Genomic DNA, 19,685 nt, shown 5'->3' with positions numbered 1-19,685 from the left:
AGCTTCATATATCTTAATTGGGATTTATACCCTCTTAACTTTAAACATTGCTTACTAAATTTAATATTCCCTTGCTTAATTATGCTCACTGAGTATAGGGTATAATTAATGTTGACATTTTCCACTCGCTGGATAAAATTGCAAAAGCCAACGGTCAGACAAAAGCCAATGCAAATGTGGAGCTTTAGTTAGCCGCGTTTATAGGGTTGATCAGGATACGGTTAGCAAATACACAGATACACATGCACATACACACACATATGCAGTTGCATAACAGACTGCGCTGCACTTTAGCAAAGTGTGCAATTGAATGCAGATGGCGCCATAATTCAGACTGCTAATTTGAAATTTTCGAAATTTATCTAATGATTCTTCCATGCAACATTCTCGTTGCACGCTTGAACTCTTAATTCGCCTCACAGATACGCATTCATTGCATTTATAGTAGATATGACTTTAATTCCATGAATTCCACTGAAAGCATTTCTCTATATTTAAATTTCAAGTTCTCATTAATTATTCATAAAATAAATTGTTTTAAAAGTCGATATGAATTTAATTTCATTAATTTTAATGATATTGAATAACCATTTATAAAATATTAACTTGCCATTTTTTTTAAATTTTCTTTTAGTATCAGCTGAATTTTCTCAGCTTCTAAAAATGTATCTTAATGTCAGAAGAGCCATTTTTGCAATGAAACTAAAGATAGTTTCTTGGCAGTTTTAATTTAGTGCGAAGCTATCTATGTTTGTCAGACAGCATGCCGTTTGATGTTTTACCTCCAAAAGACATTTGCACCTGCTAAAATTTGTTGGAATATTCGATGAGTACCTGTAACTTGCTTCAGTTTCTATTGAATGGTCACTTAAGATTAAACCAAAGATAGGATTCTGACATTTAATAAGTAGTTAGACGGGCAGTAAGTACCAAAAAAAAAGATATCGCTAGAAACTATTTCTTTTTTTTTATGATTATCTTGAAAACCATTGATATCGTGGAATTATGAAATTAATTATTAAGCACTTGGTAAACCTAATGATGATATATTTGTGCTAACGTTTTATTTCCTTTATATCAGCAGATCAACTTTCGTTATTTTGCTTGAGTGTTATCCATTCGTTTTCACGTTTCTAGTTTTTTAGCTCAGCGTAAAAGTTATGTCATTACGGGTTAAGTATTCTCAACTAGAGAATTTAATGCTTAAAATGTATTAAATTTATTTATGGTTCTTAAGATACGATCACAATTTCCATCAGTCTTGGAGTTACTTAAATTGATAGCTATGTGCCTTTTTTTTGGGTGTGGTCGCATTGAGCACATTATTCTTTCTTTTCGATTTTGAAGAAACAGACACTCCGTCATGATCATGATACAAATTGTAACGCGTGTCAACAAAATAGAAAAAATCCATTAATCGTTGATGACAAAATAGAATTATCAGCGGGAGCAACAATTCATAGTTGCAAAGCAATCGAAACATGTCGTGTTTAATCCGCTTTGACAGTTAACCCTTTCAAACAAATCAGAAACCATTCATGAAAGTATCCTAACTTGCATTTCATGTGCTTTTGTTGACCGTTGCTTAAAGCAGGGTATTATTGCTCTGTGCAAGTGTATGTAACAGGCAGAGAATAAAGTAGGGCTAAAAAAAGCAGTGACAAGATGACATCAATTTTCATGCCTATAACTATATTTAGGAAAACTAAATAGAGTTATTCAAAAATAGATTTATTGCTAGGAAGGAAAAAGAACACTGAAAAAAAAGACCAACAACTAAAATCAAGAACATTGTTCTTAAATATTTTGTTCTTAAAAAAAGAACATATTAAGACCATATTACTAATACTAAGAATATTAATCTAAAAATTCAATGTTCTTCATACCGCAATAAAAATCTTAAATTGTTAGGAAAGTATAAATATGTACTATTTCATATTAACAAAAATGTGGCCTCGTGTAGCTCTGGTTAGAGAAACCGCTTCAGTAGGCGCATAAAATAACATTTATAAAATAATCAAGACAGAATAAAAACATAAAAGTCAAAATTTAAAAAAAAAAAAAAAATTATAAATTCCAAAAATCATTTTTAATTTTTTGATTTTAATTTTAAGAACATTTACTCTTAAAGTAAGAACTTGGACTGATTTGAAATGTTCTTAAAACTAAGAAGTGTTATCTTAATTTAAGAATTTTATATTCTCGACGCATTTTTTAGACCGAAATTCTTAGATTTGAGACCAAAATCTTGATTTTGGAACATTTTTTTTTACCAGTGTACAGGCTTTAACTATATTAACTTACCAAATTTTTTAAATATCCAATGAGAACTGCATATTGAAATACCTAGGATAATATCAATTTCCCAAATTGTTTTCGATGTATTTTTGTTACTTTATTTTAATAATCATTTTTTATATTACGAGCTTACAAACATATTTATTAAGTTTTTAGTTAATTTTAAAAGTGTATTAAATATTCGTACACACATATTGTAAAGTAAAATATAAATTATAGAAACTAGCTAGGAATCGGTTAATAGGTCGTACATACATATACAAACATACTTACGTATGTGGGTATACCCATGCTAATATTGGGTATTGAATGAATATTACTCATAAATGTGATGTCTAACGGCAAATGTTGGGCTAATCTTAAGTTTAAGTATTTATCGTTAAGTCTGTGCATCACTAACATGCACATGCAAGTACATGGATATATCACAGAAAAACTGGCTATCATATATAGTAGGATTACAAAAGCATACACAAGACACTAAACATATATAGTCAATATATATATTAACTGAAGTATGAGTTTATTAAGTGTCTTAAATTTACATATTGAACTTGATTATCTACAAATTTGATTAGGTTGTCAAGCTGTTGAGTTTTAGAATTCAATTGATAATATTTCTAATAGATTACAGAGCTGTCTAAGTATGAAACAACTTTGTATATTTAGCCAAACTCGACATACTCGTATGAATGAATTCCAAATGTTCTTTCTACGCGTGCCTTGAAACTATAGTGTTGTGTTTTCAAGTCATTAAACTTGGCAAGACGATAATGACTCAAATCCCACAGCTTGATAAACTGTTGTCGTGTTTTGGAAGCGACGTTTAGTCACCGCCAAGGAGACGGAGTCTGAAAGTTGCAGCTTAAATTGAAGAGTGTAAATATGCTAATTAAAGTTATAAAGTGAAATAATTTACGATATGGTAGGAAATAAAGTTTTATTGCCGTACTTAAGCTACATTTATTGCAAAATAATTAGTGTTAGTTACTGTTATCGTTATCGTTATCGTTGGCATCTCCCATCTCTTAATCTGTCATTCTATCTCTGTCTCTGTCTCTTTCTCTTTCTGTACGTGATGCCGGCGAATTTTGCACTTGTTCCCCTTGGGCCTGGTTATTCAATTTGGTATTTGGTATGGGCATTCCTTTTAAATTGGAAGCCTTACAAGTTGGAGCCGTTCTTGGTATCGTTATCGTTATCGAAGCCCCAATTGGTCACTCATAGTGTAAGGTCTTACGAGTTGGAGCGACCGCTTGTCAGATAGTTGCCATAGATGTTATTATTGTAAAGCATTGAACCCATGGATGTTACTGGTATCGATATCGAGCCCGGTACCGCCACCGTTCCGACTCCGGAATGCAGTGTAGAGCTGTTGCTGTTGTTGCTGCCGCTGTTGCTGTTGTTGCTGCTGCTGATGCTGGAGTTGTTGTTGTTGCTGTTGATGTTGTTGATGCTGTTGATGTTGTTGATGTTGTTGGTGTTGTTGCTGATGTGACTGATCAACTTCATGTTTGGCGGTGTCTGTGGCGGGGTATCGGGCTGAATCTCGGAAAACCCCACCCTCTGCTGATGCGATTGCAGATTGGGTGGCAGATAGGGAGGCGCTTGTGTCGAACTCATATGGGATAGATCGCGATGCATATGGATAGTGGATGTCTTGGAATTGATATGCATGCCCATGGCCTCGGTGTACACCGTAGGTATCCGCGAATATGGCGATGCGGCGGCGTAACTGCTCATCATACTCAGCGGCGAACCTAGCTCGACTTGCGGCCCCATAGTCATGTTGTTCGCTAGGGATTGATGATGCTGCTGCTGCTGTTCCGTATGTTGCTGTGGTGTCGATGGGGAGGTATCGGCCACCTGTTGCTGGGACTGCGACTGCGACTGGGGCTGCGACTGCGACTGGGGCTGGGGGTAAAAGTTCTGGCCGTGATATGCCGCAGGCGGCGGTGTCTTGCAGGCGACTGTGTCGGCCACACTCCAGATTTTGGGCTTGCTCGCCGGCACCGGTATGCCACAGTCTCTGCTCAGCTGGTTTTTTTGAAGGGCATAGTCACTGACACTAACACTGACACTACCACTTCCATTGCCACTTCCATTGCCTGCGTCTTGGCCTTGACCCAGCCCGTAGCCAGGATTATAATATATGGCCGCTGACTGTTGATGTTGTTGTTGTTGCTGCTGCTGTTCCTGCTGCTGTTGTTGTTGCTGTTGCTGCTGCTGCTGCTGCTGCTGTTGGTGCTGTGCATGGGCGTGGGCGTGGGCATGGGCATGGGCGTAGGGACTGTAGGCATGCGAGGGATGCGGACTAAAGCTAGCTGCCCCATAGGGTGGCAACCCTCGTATGGCCAACAAATTCTGCGGCTCACGCTCCAGCTTCTCCTCAATTTCCAGCTCCTTGTCCGACTTGGACATCTCGGATTTAATACGTTGATTTCCAGGATCTGGCGATTAAAGTTCAAAAAACGGACACAACAAAAAAAATAAATAAATTTAATTAATTTTCAAGTCGACAAAACGGAAGTTAGACACAAGTTCTCCGAGAAGTAAGGGCAAAACTTGGCACTTGGCACTTGGCACTTGGCACTTGGAACTTGCGAGTTGCCAGCTGTTAGAGGCAAGTGGCAAGTGGCAAGTAGCAAGCGGCAAGTGGCAACTGGGCGTTTGCCAGTCTGTGGCAGGCGCAGGCCAAAAACCCTTGAAATTGTTGGTGGGCGTTGATGCGTGCAACCCTCGCGAAAGCTTTCAGCAACAAAATGCTCTAGCTTCCGCTCCAACTCCCCAACTCCCCACTCCCCTTACCACTCCCTTCCCTTCCCTTTCTCGCTGGCTTTTCCTAGCGGGAAAAGTCGCCAAGTCGAGCAAGGCCATATGGAGAGCAAAGTGCGGGCGCAAGGCCACTTTGCCAACAATGTGCTGTCAACTTCCGGGGAGGATGTCGCCTAAGCAGTCAGACAAATAAACGGACGGCAGACAGAGATTGCATAACATTCGTTTCGCCACATAAATTGTACTTAAAAGGCCGCTGCCACAAAATCTGTAACTACATACAATCCGGTGCGAAGGAGAGCAGAGAGGGGGACGACTGTGGATTCTTTGGCATGAAGCCAAGGAGGGTCAGGCATTCAAATCAAGTGGAGTAAGGGGCGTTTGGCGTTTACAAAACAATACACCCAATATATAGTACACAATATACTCGTACATGAAAAGTATAAACCTTACGACTTTAAATGGCAGGAAAGTCTACAGTCGAGCATGCACGACTGCAAGAGACCCTGTACTTATTCGGTAAACAGATACATATTGGGAACAATTAAATAGTATCATTTGTCACGGTTATCCTTCCTCCTTCCTTTGGCCCGATATTGCCTAAAATAGTTACTTGAACGACTTTCAAGAATATTCTTTGATCATGCTGAAATTCAGGGCAGATTCTAACTACAATACCCAATATGTGTTCCAAAACTCAAGGCTATAGCTTTAAAATTACTCATACAACTATTTTTTTTACATATTCAGGGACATACAAGGGTGTGGAAAAATTAAAAAAATCAAAACTTTATCTTCATTTCGTAACATAATGAAATTAATAGCTCTAGCTCTTATAGTCTCTGACTTAAAGAATTAATAGACAGACAGACATATATTCATTAAGAAACTTAGAACACCCTATGTAAATCTAAAGTGCCGGGTCTAAAAATGATGTAAAGCCCTCGCAAAGGATGAGAACGGTTGTGTTGGGACTGAGGTCAATAACTTTGTTGGAAAACGAGTTAAGAAAGGGAGAAAATTAGGTGACAGCTTACCAAATGTGTCACTGGCAACTGGCAACTTTGAGCCATCGCCGGATTCCTTATCCTTTTCGTCATCCGACATCATTCCGTCGTCATCGTCTTCCGTTTTGTTTTTCGGCTCCCATGTCATCTTGTTCTCCTTTTTCAGACGTCGACGGGCATTCGCAAACCACGTGGACACCTGGGTGAGTGTCATCTTTGTGATGATGGCCAACATGATTTTCTCGCCCTTTGTTGGATACGGATTCTTCTTGTGCTCACTCAGCCACGCCTTCAATGTGGCCGTTGATTCGCGCGTGGCATTTTTGCGGCGTGAGGCGAGATCGTAGTTGGGGCCATATCTAGAAAAGATAAGAATTATCTGGTTAAATACAACTATCAGCTCATTAGGCCAGCCTAACGACTTGGCTTTAATCGCAGTGAAGTCAGAACTACGCCCTGCCTTTGAATAAACATTGAGTGATTGGGTCTTCCGGTAAATTCGACTTCTCCTTGCCTTAGTCTTATCAATAACTTGGCTAATAGCACTGTTGACTGCCACACCTTTCAGTCAAGCACTTTACGCTTAAGCTAGGTCGCCACTTTAAGGCAAAAGACCAATGGAACTGAGATTATAAAGTACACAACGCACAGTGGTTCAAATTGAAGAAAACTCGCACGTAATTTAAGAGTTGTAGGAACAAGTAATTAATTCACAAATTGTAAATACCCTGTACTTTCACTAACTTCTACTTATAAATTGGGTTAGTTTTGCAGAAAGAGAGAAAAATATCTATAATTAGAAATAATATATACTTTTTAGCTGATCATATCTGAGAAAATCACCTATTTTCTAATTTTTGGAATGGTATCTTATCATACAGTCTTTATTACAATTGCACTATTTTATCACTTCTCATTCTTTAGAGATTCTTTCTCATTTTTTCCGCATTAAAATATGTATTTATTAATTTTATACAAACAGCCACAAAAATAATTTCAAGTGGATCGATTTATATTTTAACTTTCACAACCTTTAAATGCGCATTAAATTCTATTAAATTAATTTGTTGAAAGTCTGAGTTAGGGAACAAGAAATTTAATTTGAGAATTTTGTAGTCTTCTCAAATTGAAAACGGTTAAAGACGGCTTTCCCTTTTTTTCTCTTCATTTTCTTGGGCAAGTACGTGTTGCACTTTCCATTCGCAATATTCTTTTTCATAGCGCCTCAACTAAAATAACGCACAATGAAAAAACCGCGACAGGACAAACGCCCTGGGAATTTTTAATCTGTGCATTTGTAACTTCCTTCCGACCAGACCACACCACACAAACAACTGAGAGTCCCTTGGCTTCTCTCTCCATCTATTTCTTTGCTTGCTTCCTTCCCTTCTTTTTCTTTTCTCACCTCCTCTTTCATCCATAAACTTATTGAGTTTAGTATATTTTTAAAAGCATCGCGACGCGCCGCCATTTGCTTAGGGTTAACAGAGAGGAGAAGGAAAGTTATGGGGTAGTTGTACCCACTGCAGGTTGTCTCCAAGTCGGAGACAAGGCTTAAGCGGTGTAGCGGGCATTCTAGGTGACTTGGACCGGGCAGACGTTGCATAAAGTTTTCAGTCGCTGGCCCAGAAAAGCATTTGAAACTTGCTTAACTTTTTTACTGTTGGGGTTCGAACTTACCCATAGGCCGCCAGAGTGGGATCGTAGGAATAGTATCCGCTAGTCGATTGTAGGCCAGCTGAGGTCCAGGCGTTCATCTCGGACCCTGAGCTGGCATCCTTCATGCCATAGGGATTATTCTAAATATGAGCAAGTGATAAGAGTACAGTTGTTATTCATTATGAGGTAGCGTTTGGTGGACAGGCAAAGCTGACAACACGCTTGTAAGCCGCCATTGGATGCCTACTGGAGAAGCGACAAAAACCAGATTGCAATCCATTGAGATGTGCATTTCCTGTCGGCTTACATTCAGCGTGGACTTCTGCCCGCTGCCTTAATCCAATTAGCCAGCGTATGAGCTGGAGCATCACTTACCAGAGGCGAGTAGAAGGCTGAGTTGTCGACACCGATGCTCGGATAGGGATTCTGTTCATTGGAGGGGTAAGGTCCGCCATAGACGCCCACGCCAGCCGAGGGTAATGCCATGCGGGAATATCCTCCAAGCGTTAGACGCGCCGAATCGTATTGGCAGGAGCAGACCGTGTGTCCCGAGACGGGATCCGTGATGATCGGACGTCCGTTTTCGCAGCAGGACATGTTGTTGGCCACACGCACATGGGCCTCCAGAGCACTGACACCGCCAGGAGCATCTGCTTCTGTGGCGCCGCTCACATCGTTGCCAACTGCATCGGCGTCCGTCGGTGATGTGGTCGCAGCTCCGGCTGCGCCTACAACTGTTGCACCCGCATTGTTAGACGACTGAGAAATTGCACCTGGACTAACGGGACCGGTGATGCCTGTAGTGGTCGAGCCGCCCGAGGGACTCAACGAGGCCTCGTTGGTGCCCGACAAAGGCGATGGCACCGATCCCCCGCCATGTCCGCTCTGACTGTCGCCAGTTGTAGCTGCCGTACCGCCAAGTAACTGGAAGACAAAAAAGCCAAGAAAAAAGCACATCGAATAAATTTCACGAAAACTTTAAAGCCAAAAAAGGTTTCGCAATGGAACCATTCTTATAAACAGGTGATACACTCAAGGACGAGAAACGAACCGAGGATAGAGGGGTAGGAGTAAAGGATAGAGGTAGGAATAGGGGCAGAGGCAGGCTGAGAGGCAGAGGCTCGAAACCTTTGGGTCGAAATCAACAAAACAGATTAAGACGATAACTCCAAATGTCAAAATATTTTATTGGCTTGGCGCATTTTGCGATCCGTTCCATCTATTTTCACTTCATTAATTTTCAATTTATCACAGTCAGATTTAAGATACTGTTGTGCCTGTCTCCGCAGCCTCGGTCTCCGATTCTCCGACCCCGGCAGATCTTTGAAGAGGGTACAGCCGAAGTATCAGCGGACCGATCGACCATCCGACCGTTCGATTGAGTGTGGGCATTTCCAGGCAAAAAGGGCACGAAACTGAATGAGGCACTCAGGTATGCGCTTGCACGATAACCGCAACGAATTGCCGATTGTGATTCTGATCCCGAATCGGAATGAAGCTGGCTGCCAGGCAAGTGCTAGACGGAGCCAGAGAGAGGGAGAAATAGCTGATCTACGAACAAGTCTAAGAAAAAGTAAATAAACCGTAAAGTATCTCAATAAAAAATACAATGTATTTAAAGACACCCGTCACACTCAGCTATCGAATTCTAACGAATTTCTCGATCACGCTTGACCAGACAGACAATCCGTCTATACTCTTAACTGGGCGTTGTCTCTAATTGGAAAGTAATACCCGCTACCAAATCAATGCATCAACCCACACTTATCACTCATCTGTTGGCCAGCTACCGTTTTGGGGGCCCACATCTCGTTGGCGAATCACAGCTACTGCAGTCAAATTTATGCTTTAAATAATAATGGTAATTCGCCAGTTGAACAAGCTGATTTTCAACACCTCCTGCAGGCTATCTAATCGCAAGGCAATTTCGTGCGGACACCCGTGCTGAGACTCAGAGACTGAGAGAGTCAGAGTCAGTCCCGGTACTGCCTGGACTCTCTACACGGTTTCTCTGTGCAAACTTGAAATTATTGCATAATGAAGGCGTTTTCATGAATGAAATCTAATGAATTCTGAATGAATGACCACTGCCCAACTGAGAAGCCAGAGCAGGCGACGAAGCGACCAACTGTAACGACGACCAGGCAACAAATTCAAAAAAAAAAAAAAAAAAAAAAAAGCCACAACAAGTGGTGCATGCCTCCTTTCTCCTCTCACCTCTTCCTCCTCATCTACTCCTTCTTTGCTGCTAATGTACAAAACGCTGCGCGCGCTCATTTCTTATTATTCTTTATTTTTATATGCGATTCGAACATCAATTTCAGTTTTTGTGGTCGTCCATAAAAAAACACATATCAGCACAACGACGACAACGACACTGAGGACCCGACTGGTCGACTGTTGGACTGGTCGAAAGCAGCAACCGACCACTGACCAGGCCAGAACCAGAGTCAGAGTCAGAGCCAGGGCTTATTATCGGCACGCAAGTCAGTTTATTTTTAATGATTCTCACTCACCCACTCGGGGATGGATGCATTGTAAAGTTGCCGCTGCCGGGTTTATCGTGAGCTCGACACAGACAGGATAGCATACGATGGCCCCGAGGGGTTCTCGCTTTGGCTTAAAGGCGATTTAAGCCAATCTCTCTCTCTCTACCTCTCTTCCAACTATATCTCTCACTTCACAATGCGGAAATGTTGCAAATGTTGGCAAGTGTTGGCAACTATTAAATATTGCTTTATAGTTGCCTGTTTTATGACTTGGATATTACGATAAACGGTGTGAACGGCTTTGAAGCGTCCTATGTTTTGAAATGTTGCTGCCTGCCATGTCATAGGAAGGATATTCAGCGGCAGATATTCCTTTTATTTATGCTCTGAACCTACAATAAAATTACTATGTTGTGCTAATAATAGTACTTTGAATTCAAGCTGTAATCATATATTATATAATTAAATTTTAAAACAAAACTTTTTTCAACTGACAGATTGACCAAAGATTTGATTGATTTACTGATAAGCAATGCACAAAGAAAATTAGATATATTTTATAATTATTTTCAAAAGTATCATAATTCTAAGGCATTATAAGAAAAAAAAAACCTAAGGACCATTTATTCATAGTCCGGTTATTTCAAGAATGGCCCTTCTTCAATCATCATCTATTTTAATTATTATTTTCGAATAATAACCTCAAAACTAATAAATTTCCACGTGTTTCACAGTTATGGGAAAATATGCTGCCTTGCAAGGCCTTGGGTAAAAATTAGTAAGTTAATATGACATAGAAAATATTTATTTATATTCAAATATCTACATAAAAGTTATGCGCCAATTCTTTTAAAAATTGTGAAAAACACCTAAAAAAAGGAAACTTATGCGGAATAATTAACATTTTTGTAATTTTGTTAATTGTAACGAAAAAGATTTGAGAATGGAGTGGAATGACTAAAAATTATTAAAGATTGTTGATATTTATGCATTCAATATTTTAAAAATAATTATAGCTGCATCGATCGCCTCTTTCGACGTTCAATCTTCCAATCTCAGTTCGATTTCAAATACAGCTCAAAGCATAAATAGATATACGGTGTAAAGATATTTGTAGATGCAACAGATGAATGTCATGTGCGCTAGTTGTTGCATGACACAAGTTCAAAAGAATCGAATGCCACAATTGCAACGAACCTTGCAACAACTTTTCCTAAGAGAACGCGAGTAAAGCAACAAATGTTAAATAAGCAAATCGACAACAAACGAAAAGTACGTGTAAATGGCAAATACTCATCAACTGTAATTGTAGAAGTGAACGGGCTTCCCAAGTCTGTATAAATATGTAAGTATTAAGGCCCTTTGAAGTGCAGACAGGCACAGTTAGCGAGTGGCAACCGTACGGTAAGGCCTTTTCTTTACCATCGTCTGTGGCCACCCGCTCAGACCAAATTGTTGGAAAAACTGGTGCCGTCACTTTATGGTTATTAATTTTATGATTTATGTTAAAGCTCACGAAACGCCTGCCCAAATGGTACGGCCTCGGTACGGCTCGTTTTGGCCCGATACCGAGTCCCACCTTGCCAATTCCAATTCCAATTCCAATTCCAATTGCCAATTGCTTAGTGCGTTTCGTATGTAACAACAAAGGAGATTGCAGCTTCTTATTGTTGTTGCGGTGTATTGTTGTTGCTGTTGCTGTTGCTGTCTGTTGCTTGTTGTGGGTTGTTGCTGCCGTTTCGCTCTTGTTGCTGCTACTGCTGGAAGATGCGTTTATGGATTTTTGTTTTTGCACTCCAAACAACAACTGAACAAAGAGACTGCAGCAAAAAAGTGATAGCTATACGGCAATAGAAGGTTGCTCCTGACGCCAGTCGACTTGGTATTGCAGCACCAACGGCTACGGCAACAGCAACAGCAACGGCGCCGCCAACAACAACGGCAACAACAGCAATGACAAACAATAAGCGAAAATAAAGAGAGTACGAGGAGTATTTTTTGGGCAAGTGCAGGGAGTAGGGAGTACAGAGAGGGCTGAGAAAAAGTCGAGCCTGGGACTGTCGACATTTGGTTTTGCTTTTGGCTCTGAGCATTGCAGACGGAGCAGAGACTCGAGGCGACGGCGATGGCGATGGCGACGGCAATGCGTCGTGGCATTTGGCATATTCTCACATTCATCGAGCAGCCAGGAGTGCAGGCAAACCAATATCCCTTACCCCCCTCTCAGCACTCCACACTCCTTACTCCTCTCTGCAGACTACTCCCGAACCAATACCAATACACTGAAAAAAATACCAACTTCTAAAATCAAGAACAATCATCTTAAATATTTTGTTCTTAAAATAAGAACATTTTAAGACCATATTACTAATTATAAGAATATTTATCTAAAAAATAAAAATTCTTAATAAAAGAATAACAATCTTAAAATGTTAGGAAATGTAAATATGTACTATTTATACCGTGGCGCTCTGGTTCAAATCCCACTCATTACAAATTTAAATAACATTTATAAAATTACCAAGACAGAATAAAATCTTTATCAATCAAATTAAAAAAAAGAAAGTTATAAATTTAAAATTCTATTTTTAAATTTTTAATTTTTTGTTTTTAATTTCAAGAACATTTATTCTTAAAATAAGAGCTTGTTCTTTTTTTAAAAATTCTTAATACCAAGATCTGTTTTCTTAAATTAAAAATTGTATGTTCTCTACGCATTTATTAGACCAAAATTCTTAGCTTTGAGATCAAAATCTTGATTTAAGAACATTTTTTTTTATCAGTGTACAAATACCAAAAACCAATACACATAGAACTGATGCGTGTTTTTGCTAATGCGAATAAGTTGCTCTGTTGCTGCAGAAGTTGTTGTTGTGATTATTGTTGTTGTTGGGGCGCTCCTTTTATTGAATTAACTTTAGTTTCAGTAGTTGGTTGTCGTTCCAGCTTCAGCTTCAGCTTCAGCTCCAACTGCAACTCCTGCTTCTTCTGCTGGACCAATTCTTTGTTTTAGCGTGGCAGTCGCCTTTCAATGTTTGCATTAAAAATTCATAAATCAATTATGGAATGCACACGGCAAAATATTAGTTTTTTCTCGCATCATTTGGCCTACGTAGCAGGCTCTGCAACATGGCTAAAAGGACACTGACCAAATCGAACCAAACTCTCTGTCTGTCTGTCTGTCCGTCTGTCCGTCTGTCTGTTTGTGTGTCTGTCCTTCTGCCTGTCTTCCTCTTTAGCCTGGGAATTCAAGTTATTTTTGCCATGAAATGCGTGAACTGCTAAACTCAACTCCTTCAGCATGGGAAGTTGACAATTCTGTTCATGGCCCAAACCATGCCCAGAATTGTTTTGGCTCAGATACACAATTCAGACCTTGTCCCATTGCCGCAGCCGTTGATTAAATTCATACTCATATTGAATTCATCAGCGATTTTTGTGTGTCATATTTGGCATGCCGAATTGGCGTTGAAATTAAAATTATAAATTAAATTAATTAATATGAATTTCAGTTATTTATGTACTGAATATAGCATGTGCTTCACAGTGTTATAATACAGTAGTAACTCGCTAATTAAAGCGCTTCCGTTACACAGCTAATTATGATACCTTAAAAAAATATGCGATTTCTACAATTGTTTATGTTTTGCCGAAAGAGAACTTACGGGAATAGTACTGAATTTAATCTTGAATCAAAATAAGAAATAATTAGTTGAGTAACGGATAAGGAGAGATAATATTATGTATCTTTAATGTGGAAAAAAATAAATTTAAAGTAAATAATCGAAATAAAAGTTAAAATTGCCTTAAAAAGAATGATCTGAAGTAATTTTTTAATAATTGTCAATGAGAAATGGTTTTAGTTTTCATTAATTAATCAATTTAAATGGCATTCCAGTGAAAAAATATGAATTTTGTTGTGTATATCTAAAAATATGACTTGAAGGATTAGCTCACAATAGCATCTTTGGTCATGTTTTTACAAAACGTATTTAAAACAAAATCCAAAATATAAAATTTAGAAAAATTATATTTTCTTTATGTTACAATCTACTAATTTGCATATAAATTAGCTGTAAAAATAAATACTAGACTAACCTATCCCAATATTAAATAACCAGAAATATCTTCGCTAAATGTGACTACAAATATTAAGGGAATATATTTAAATTTTAAATATATTTGCCAAAGACTCTTAATTAATATTTTCGACAGCATTGAGATCATTGTTTTAATGAAGTTAATTTGGGAGCAGGCAAAACATGTTCTGACAATGTTCTCGACTGACTCTGAGACAGAAACAAAAGACTAAATAAAACACACAAAACTGAGTCAGCAACATTAACTGTAATGGAATTTTAAAGGCAGCAGGAGTATGTATATTAACAACAACTAAAACAACAATAATAATAATAATAATAAAAGGAACAACAAGAGCTCTGATGAGTTGTAAATAAGTAGAAATAGTAAAACACACTTTACACACTTTACATAGAGCCATAATTATGGTCGATAATCTGAGCGTTCATTATTTTAATTATTGCAATTTACCAAGTTTTGCATATTATAATAAATGGCGCTCGCATTCAGTTTTGGTTTGACATAAATTTATGGGAGAGCAGGCGACAGGACGGCGAAGAGTCAAAGGGACGAAGGACGAAGAGACCAATAGACCATCGACATGAATTAAGGGCAATATATGTAACAGTATACGTGTATGTATGTGTTTGGGCATAGGATACGTTAGACATTGCTCCTCTGCTGCTGGTGTAGAGTTGTCTTCAACCTAGGCCAACTAATTTGAATTACTGAGCTTCACATTATGCCTTTCCCCTTGCCTTGCCCCGTGGGTAATTATGGTCAGAACTGAAACGATGCAGCGCATCGCAAAAGTCTGACGATGGCGATGGCGACGGCGACGGCTGCAAAATGTCCTAAATTCTGCAACATTTGCTTGGGGCATCTACGAATACTCGTATAGCCAAAGTCCGAGCCCAGAAGCTGTCCAATCTGCTTGAATATTCATGCCAGTGTGTGTTCATGTGTGTGTGTGTGTGGGCATGTGTGTGTTGGCCACATTCCCTGGGCATAAATTTAAATTTATGTTTATTTCAAATACTGCTTCGACGTCATGGCCAATTATATGTACATATGTGACTAAAATTAGTAGAAAACACACACACACACAGCAACATTATGAAGATCAGAAATTATCCGCAATTTAAATATCTCCCTTTAATGAGACTTCTGATTAAGTTTATGCTAAAAAATGTCTGACATTCGAGTTTATTATTTCGTTATTTATTGAAAAACTATACGCAAAATAAATTTTATTTTAAGAAAATTAATATTTTACAATTTACATTTAAATTTAAATTTGTACACTTGAATTTACAATTTAAAATTTAAATTTACATCTTTGTGTGAAATTTAAAAAAATTAATTATTTACAATAACCATTTAAAATTGCAAATAAATATTTTAATCGTTGCAACAATTGTAGTTAGAATACTGCAAATAAACTTTATTTAAATTAATGCTAAAAAATATGACAAAATCTTACAAATTACATTTAAATTTACAAATTCATATTTAGATTTACACCTTTGTGTTAAATTAAAAAAAAATACTAATTTACAGGAGCCATTTAAATTTACAAATTTACCTTTGGATCAATTTCATTGGAGCAATAGTAAGTGAAATACTGCAAATAATATGAGCACAAGCTATAAAATAAACTGTGTTTAAATTGAAGCCAAAAAAATTTGACAAAATTGCCATTAGAGTTGCCAACCTCTTGTAATGTCATCTGCACTCTTATTGACAAAAATTGTCAACTATTGAATATAATGTGATCAAATGTTATCAAATAAGTTCCGATAAAGCTGAAACTGAATATTGACAGGAGTTGTCAACCTGTATTAAAATATTCGGAAAATTACAAGTGTACAATTTACTAAGCGAAGCCTTTTTAAATTCAAACTAAATAAAGAACAAAATTTGTATTGGAGCTGACAACTTTTGATTTAATGTCTGCACTCTTCTTACTGTGACTAAAGTCGATTGCCGTTAATATTATAATAACTTGTGTTCAAAGAAGTTCTATTTGATATTTGCACTCTTATTGTGATCACAGGTTATTTAATCATTTGTTTTTGACTGCTGCAAGTTGCTACCAATTTGTGTGTTTTAAGACTAAAAGGCCAACATCAGTATTAATAATAATAATTATTATAGTTATCACTTTAATAATATTGTGGCGTGTTTTTCTTATCAGTTAACCCACAGAAAATATAGACAAAAGCATCTGCTCTGCTCACCTGATTTGCCGACGGGTAACCATATCCAAACTGCGCATATGCAGCCATTGTCGCGTATTCTCCGATTCTTCGCTGGCCACGTTAACGGCAATAGCCACGTTAACGGCAATGACAATGGCACAGGGCAACGGCAGGTCACACAAGTGTGAGTGCTCACTGTGGGGTGCCCGTGCCCTGCAAGGATATTTTGCTGGTTTGTAGATGTGAATGTGGATGCTGTTGTGGGATGCTGAGAGGATTGGGAGTGTTACTGCTGCTCGGCAAGGAGTGGGTGGAGTTGAAGGTGGTTTCGGTTGCGGATATGGATGTGAATGAAGAAACGGAGACGTTGTTGTTGTTGTTGTTGCTGGCGTGCGTGCTCGACGCGAGCGCGGCTAAGCACTCTGGGCGCTTTTGTTGTTTGTTGGTTTGTTTGGCTGCTGTGCTATTGTTGTTGTTGTTGTTGTTGCTGTTGCTGTTGGCCTTGTTGAAAATTGATAAAACAAATTGTCGATGTCGAGCAGTTCTGTTAATGTCGCCGGAGCCGGAAAATGTTTTGTTTGTTTTGTGTGACTTTGCGCTTTATTCTTTTACTTCATTTTTTTACTTATTTTCTTTTTTTTTTGTTTTATTGACTTTGACTCGACAAATCGGACACAAATGTTCGCGACCGAGCAAAACAGATGTCCTATGATGCTGGACACCAGATCCAGATTCGATGGCGTACGACGGATAAGGGTACGGGTTTCGACATGGACACGGGTCCGTCCACGGGTCACTTTGACGCGTCACTTGACACTACCGGACCAAAAAAGGTCACCAGTCACATGTGTTTCTCCTCATGTTTATCATTTCGTAGTTTGGCGTTTATTTTTAGTTTAATATAAGAGATTTATCGATTTTAATTTACACACTTTTGAGAAACAATTTCTTTGGCAATTGCACAAACTCTTTGCTTGGTTGTTGTACTTGTATTTAGGAGCGATCGACGTATATGAAACGAGTTCCACAACCTGTCACTGGCCTCTCAACAGTGACGCTTCGCTTCGAGTTTTCGAGAGCTTGAAATCGTGGACAGGCTGAGACAGCTGAGAGCCGAGAGTCGACAGTCGAGAGCTGAGATGTGCGCCTATGCCTATTCGCGTTTAAACACAAACTGGTCTGTCGATGCCACAAACAGCAACAGAAACCGAAACAGAAACACAGACAGACACACACACACTCACACACAGACACAGGGGCACAAGGCCGACGTTAGCGAGGGAGCGAGAAAGCCAGCAGGCAGCCGTGTGAGAGAGCAAGCAAACAAATATTCTGGTTAGCGACCGTTCCAACCAGAGAGCGTAATGCATTTGCCATTTCACTCGACTCGACTGCTCGCTGTGCGTGAGAGTGAGATGCAATTCGTATTCTCATTGCGCTCAGGGGCTGCTGCTGTCGAATACGCCCACCTCCGACTGGAATTAAAAGCAGCTGCAGTCGTCGCAGTTCAACACATTCCAGTCCTTTCGCTTCCCCTTTGGCATTGATGTTGGAAACATTTTTATGGCGGCCTGCGATCGAAAGGCTTCTCACATATTTCTCACTTTCTTCCGCAACTGCTTGCTTGCTTATGTTTTGATACCTTCCATATGTTCTTGGTAACTGCTTGATATCCATAAGTAAATACAATATTTTTAAATTATTAGAAAATATTTATTTAAAATTAAATAAATAAATCAATAGGGCAGCAATTGAATAAATTAAATCAATGGATATTATTATATAATAATATTGAGATGAATTAATAAATGATTGAAATTAAATCTAAAGGCAATACCGGTAATTAAGGTATATAGGTCAATTATTTATAAAACATTTGATTTCAAATATTACATAATTAAAATATTTTAATATTTGGTAGAAAAATATATTTAATTTATTGGATTTTATTTATCATTGTGCTGTATAAATGAAATCTACAATTATTTGCTCACTTATTTAATTATATATATGCAAATTGGTTAAAACATTTCTTTCCCAATTTTATTATTAAAAGACAAAACAATGATGCTTACTATTTAACGTTAATTTAGTAATTACTTTACACATTTTTAAAATTTAGCTATTAATATTTTTACAAAATGCAATTAGGTCTACAAATATAAAAATATGTATTTTATGTTGAAAATAAATAAAGAATATATACACATTTTTCATATTTATTTTAAAATCTATTTGATTATTTCTGGGAACATATTTAAATCAATATATCATATAAATCAAATCAATCTACTTAAATATTTCTAAGATCATAACTCTATATATTTGAAATTATTTCAGATATTTTTCCTAAACTATTCTGGCAACGTTTTATACTCTGTTTAGTATACTTTTTTTTACCAGATGATTAATTCTTTGATAATCCCTAAGTGACAAAATAGAGCTAAATCTATTAAATATCTGTATGTCTTAAACATTTTTTACAAATCCCTAAATACAAATTACAATCAAAAACTAATAAGAAATAATTAATTATGTGGCTTAAATAAATAAATAATTACAATAACAAAATATTAATAATTTTTCTATTTTCAAATTGATTTGTATCACAAACAAATCAATTTAAGCTAATTAAAAATTAAAATAAATTTGTTTGAATACATTGAACATTTTCACTTGATACGTGCTAAGAGGGACAACATTTTAAAAAACACATCTAAAGTATCGGCATTAATCGACTTTTCTCGATCGTTATATGAAACCTAATGTGTGTTTGAAGTATCAGAAAGAAAAACAAACAAATCAATATGAAATTTGAAATGTAATCGAATGCCAGTGAGGGTTAAAGGACACTTGAAAGTCCACAAGCGTTTTCTAATTTATGGAAGGTCGTCCGAGATGAAATTTTGTAGGAATTCTTGTAAGACGAGATCTCACTATTTCTTTTGTTGGGGGTGTTAACGTGCTGTCATTTATAATACTTACGATGGATACGAGTCTAGATCGAAGTATATAGTACATGGAAGGGCGTGCTCGTACTTGGACTCAAGTGGAGAACAGAACACATGTCCCGATGGGTTATTTTACTTGATGTATCCTTAAGTCTAAGTAGCAGATCGTGATCATAATAGTCGCCTGTGTGGTGATGGCACTTGATGGCGCCATCTCAATTTTAA

At 37.8% G+C, this 19,685-nt stretch overlaps 1 protein-coding gene across 1 annotated transcript; it reads right to left on the bottom strand.

The window, feature by feature from the left end:
* Positions 1–3,221: 3,221 nt before the first annotated feature.
* On the bottom strand, positions 3,222–17,663 carry LOC117788405 (homeobox protein caupolican). Its single transcript, XM_034627168.1, has 5 exons — positions 16,549–17,663; positions 8,115–8,663; positions 7,761–7,879; positions 6,111–6,439; positions 3,222–4,748 (listed from the first exon to the last, which is right to left on the bottom strand). The coding sequence occupies exons 1-5, from the start codon at positions 16,594–16,596 to the stop codon at positions 3,535–3,537; spliced, it is 2,259 nt and encodes a 752-aa protein (XP_034483059.1). The 5' UTR covers positions 16,597–17,663; the 3' UTR covers positions 3,222–3,534.
* Positions 17,664–19,685: the final 2,022 nt, after the last annotated feature.

This window comes from Drosophila innubila, assembly GCF_004354385.1.
Source record: "Drosophila innubila isolate TH190305 chromosome 3L unlocalized genomic scaffold, UK_Dinn_1.0 0_D_3L, whole genome shotgun sequence".
Classification (NCBI taxonomy): Eukaryota; Metazoa; Arthropoda; class Insecta; order Diptera; family Drosophilidae; genus Drosophila; species Drosophila innubila.
Note: the sequence above shows the minus strand (reverse complement) of the source record. Positions and strands in the feature narration are given on the sequence as shown.

Excerpts from the sequence above, each read along its gene's own strand:
- LOC117788405 (XM_034627168.1), bottom strand. The coding sequence starts at position 16,596 with ATGGCTGCATATGCGCAGTTTGGATATGGTTACCCGTCGGCAAATCAG. Across the intron at positions 7,880-8,114 it reads CAGCCTTCTACTCGCCTCTG|AATAATCCCTATGGCATGAA; the intron begins GTAAGTGATGCT and ends GCTCATATTTAG. Across the intron at positions 4,749-6,110 it reads AGTTGCCAGTGACACATTTG|ATCCTGGAAATCAACGTATT; the intron begins GTAAGCTGTCAC and ends TTTAATCGCCAG.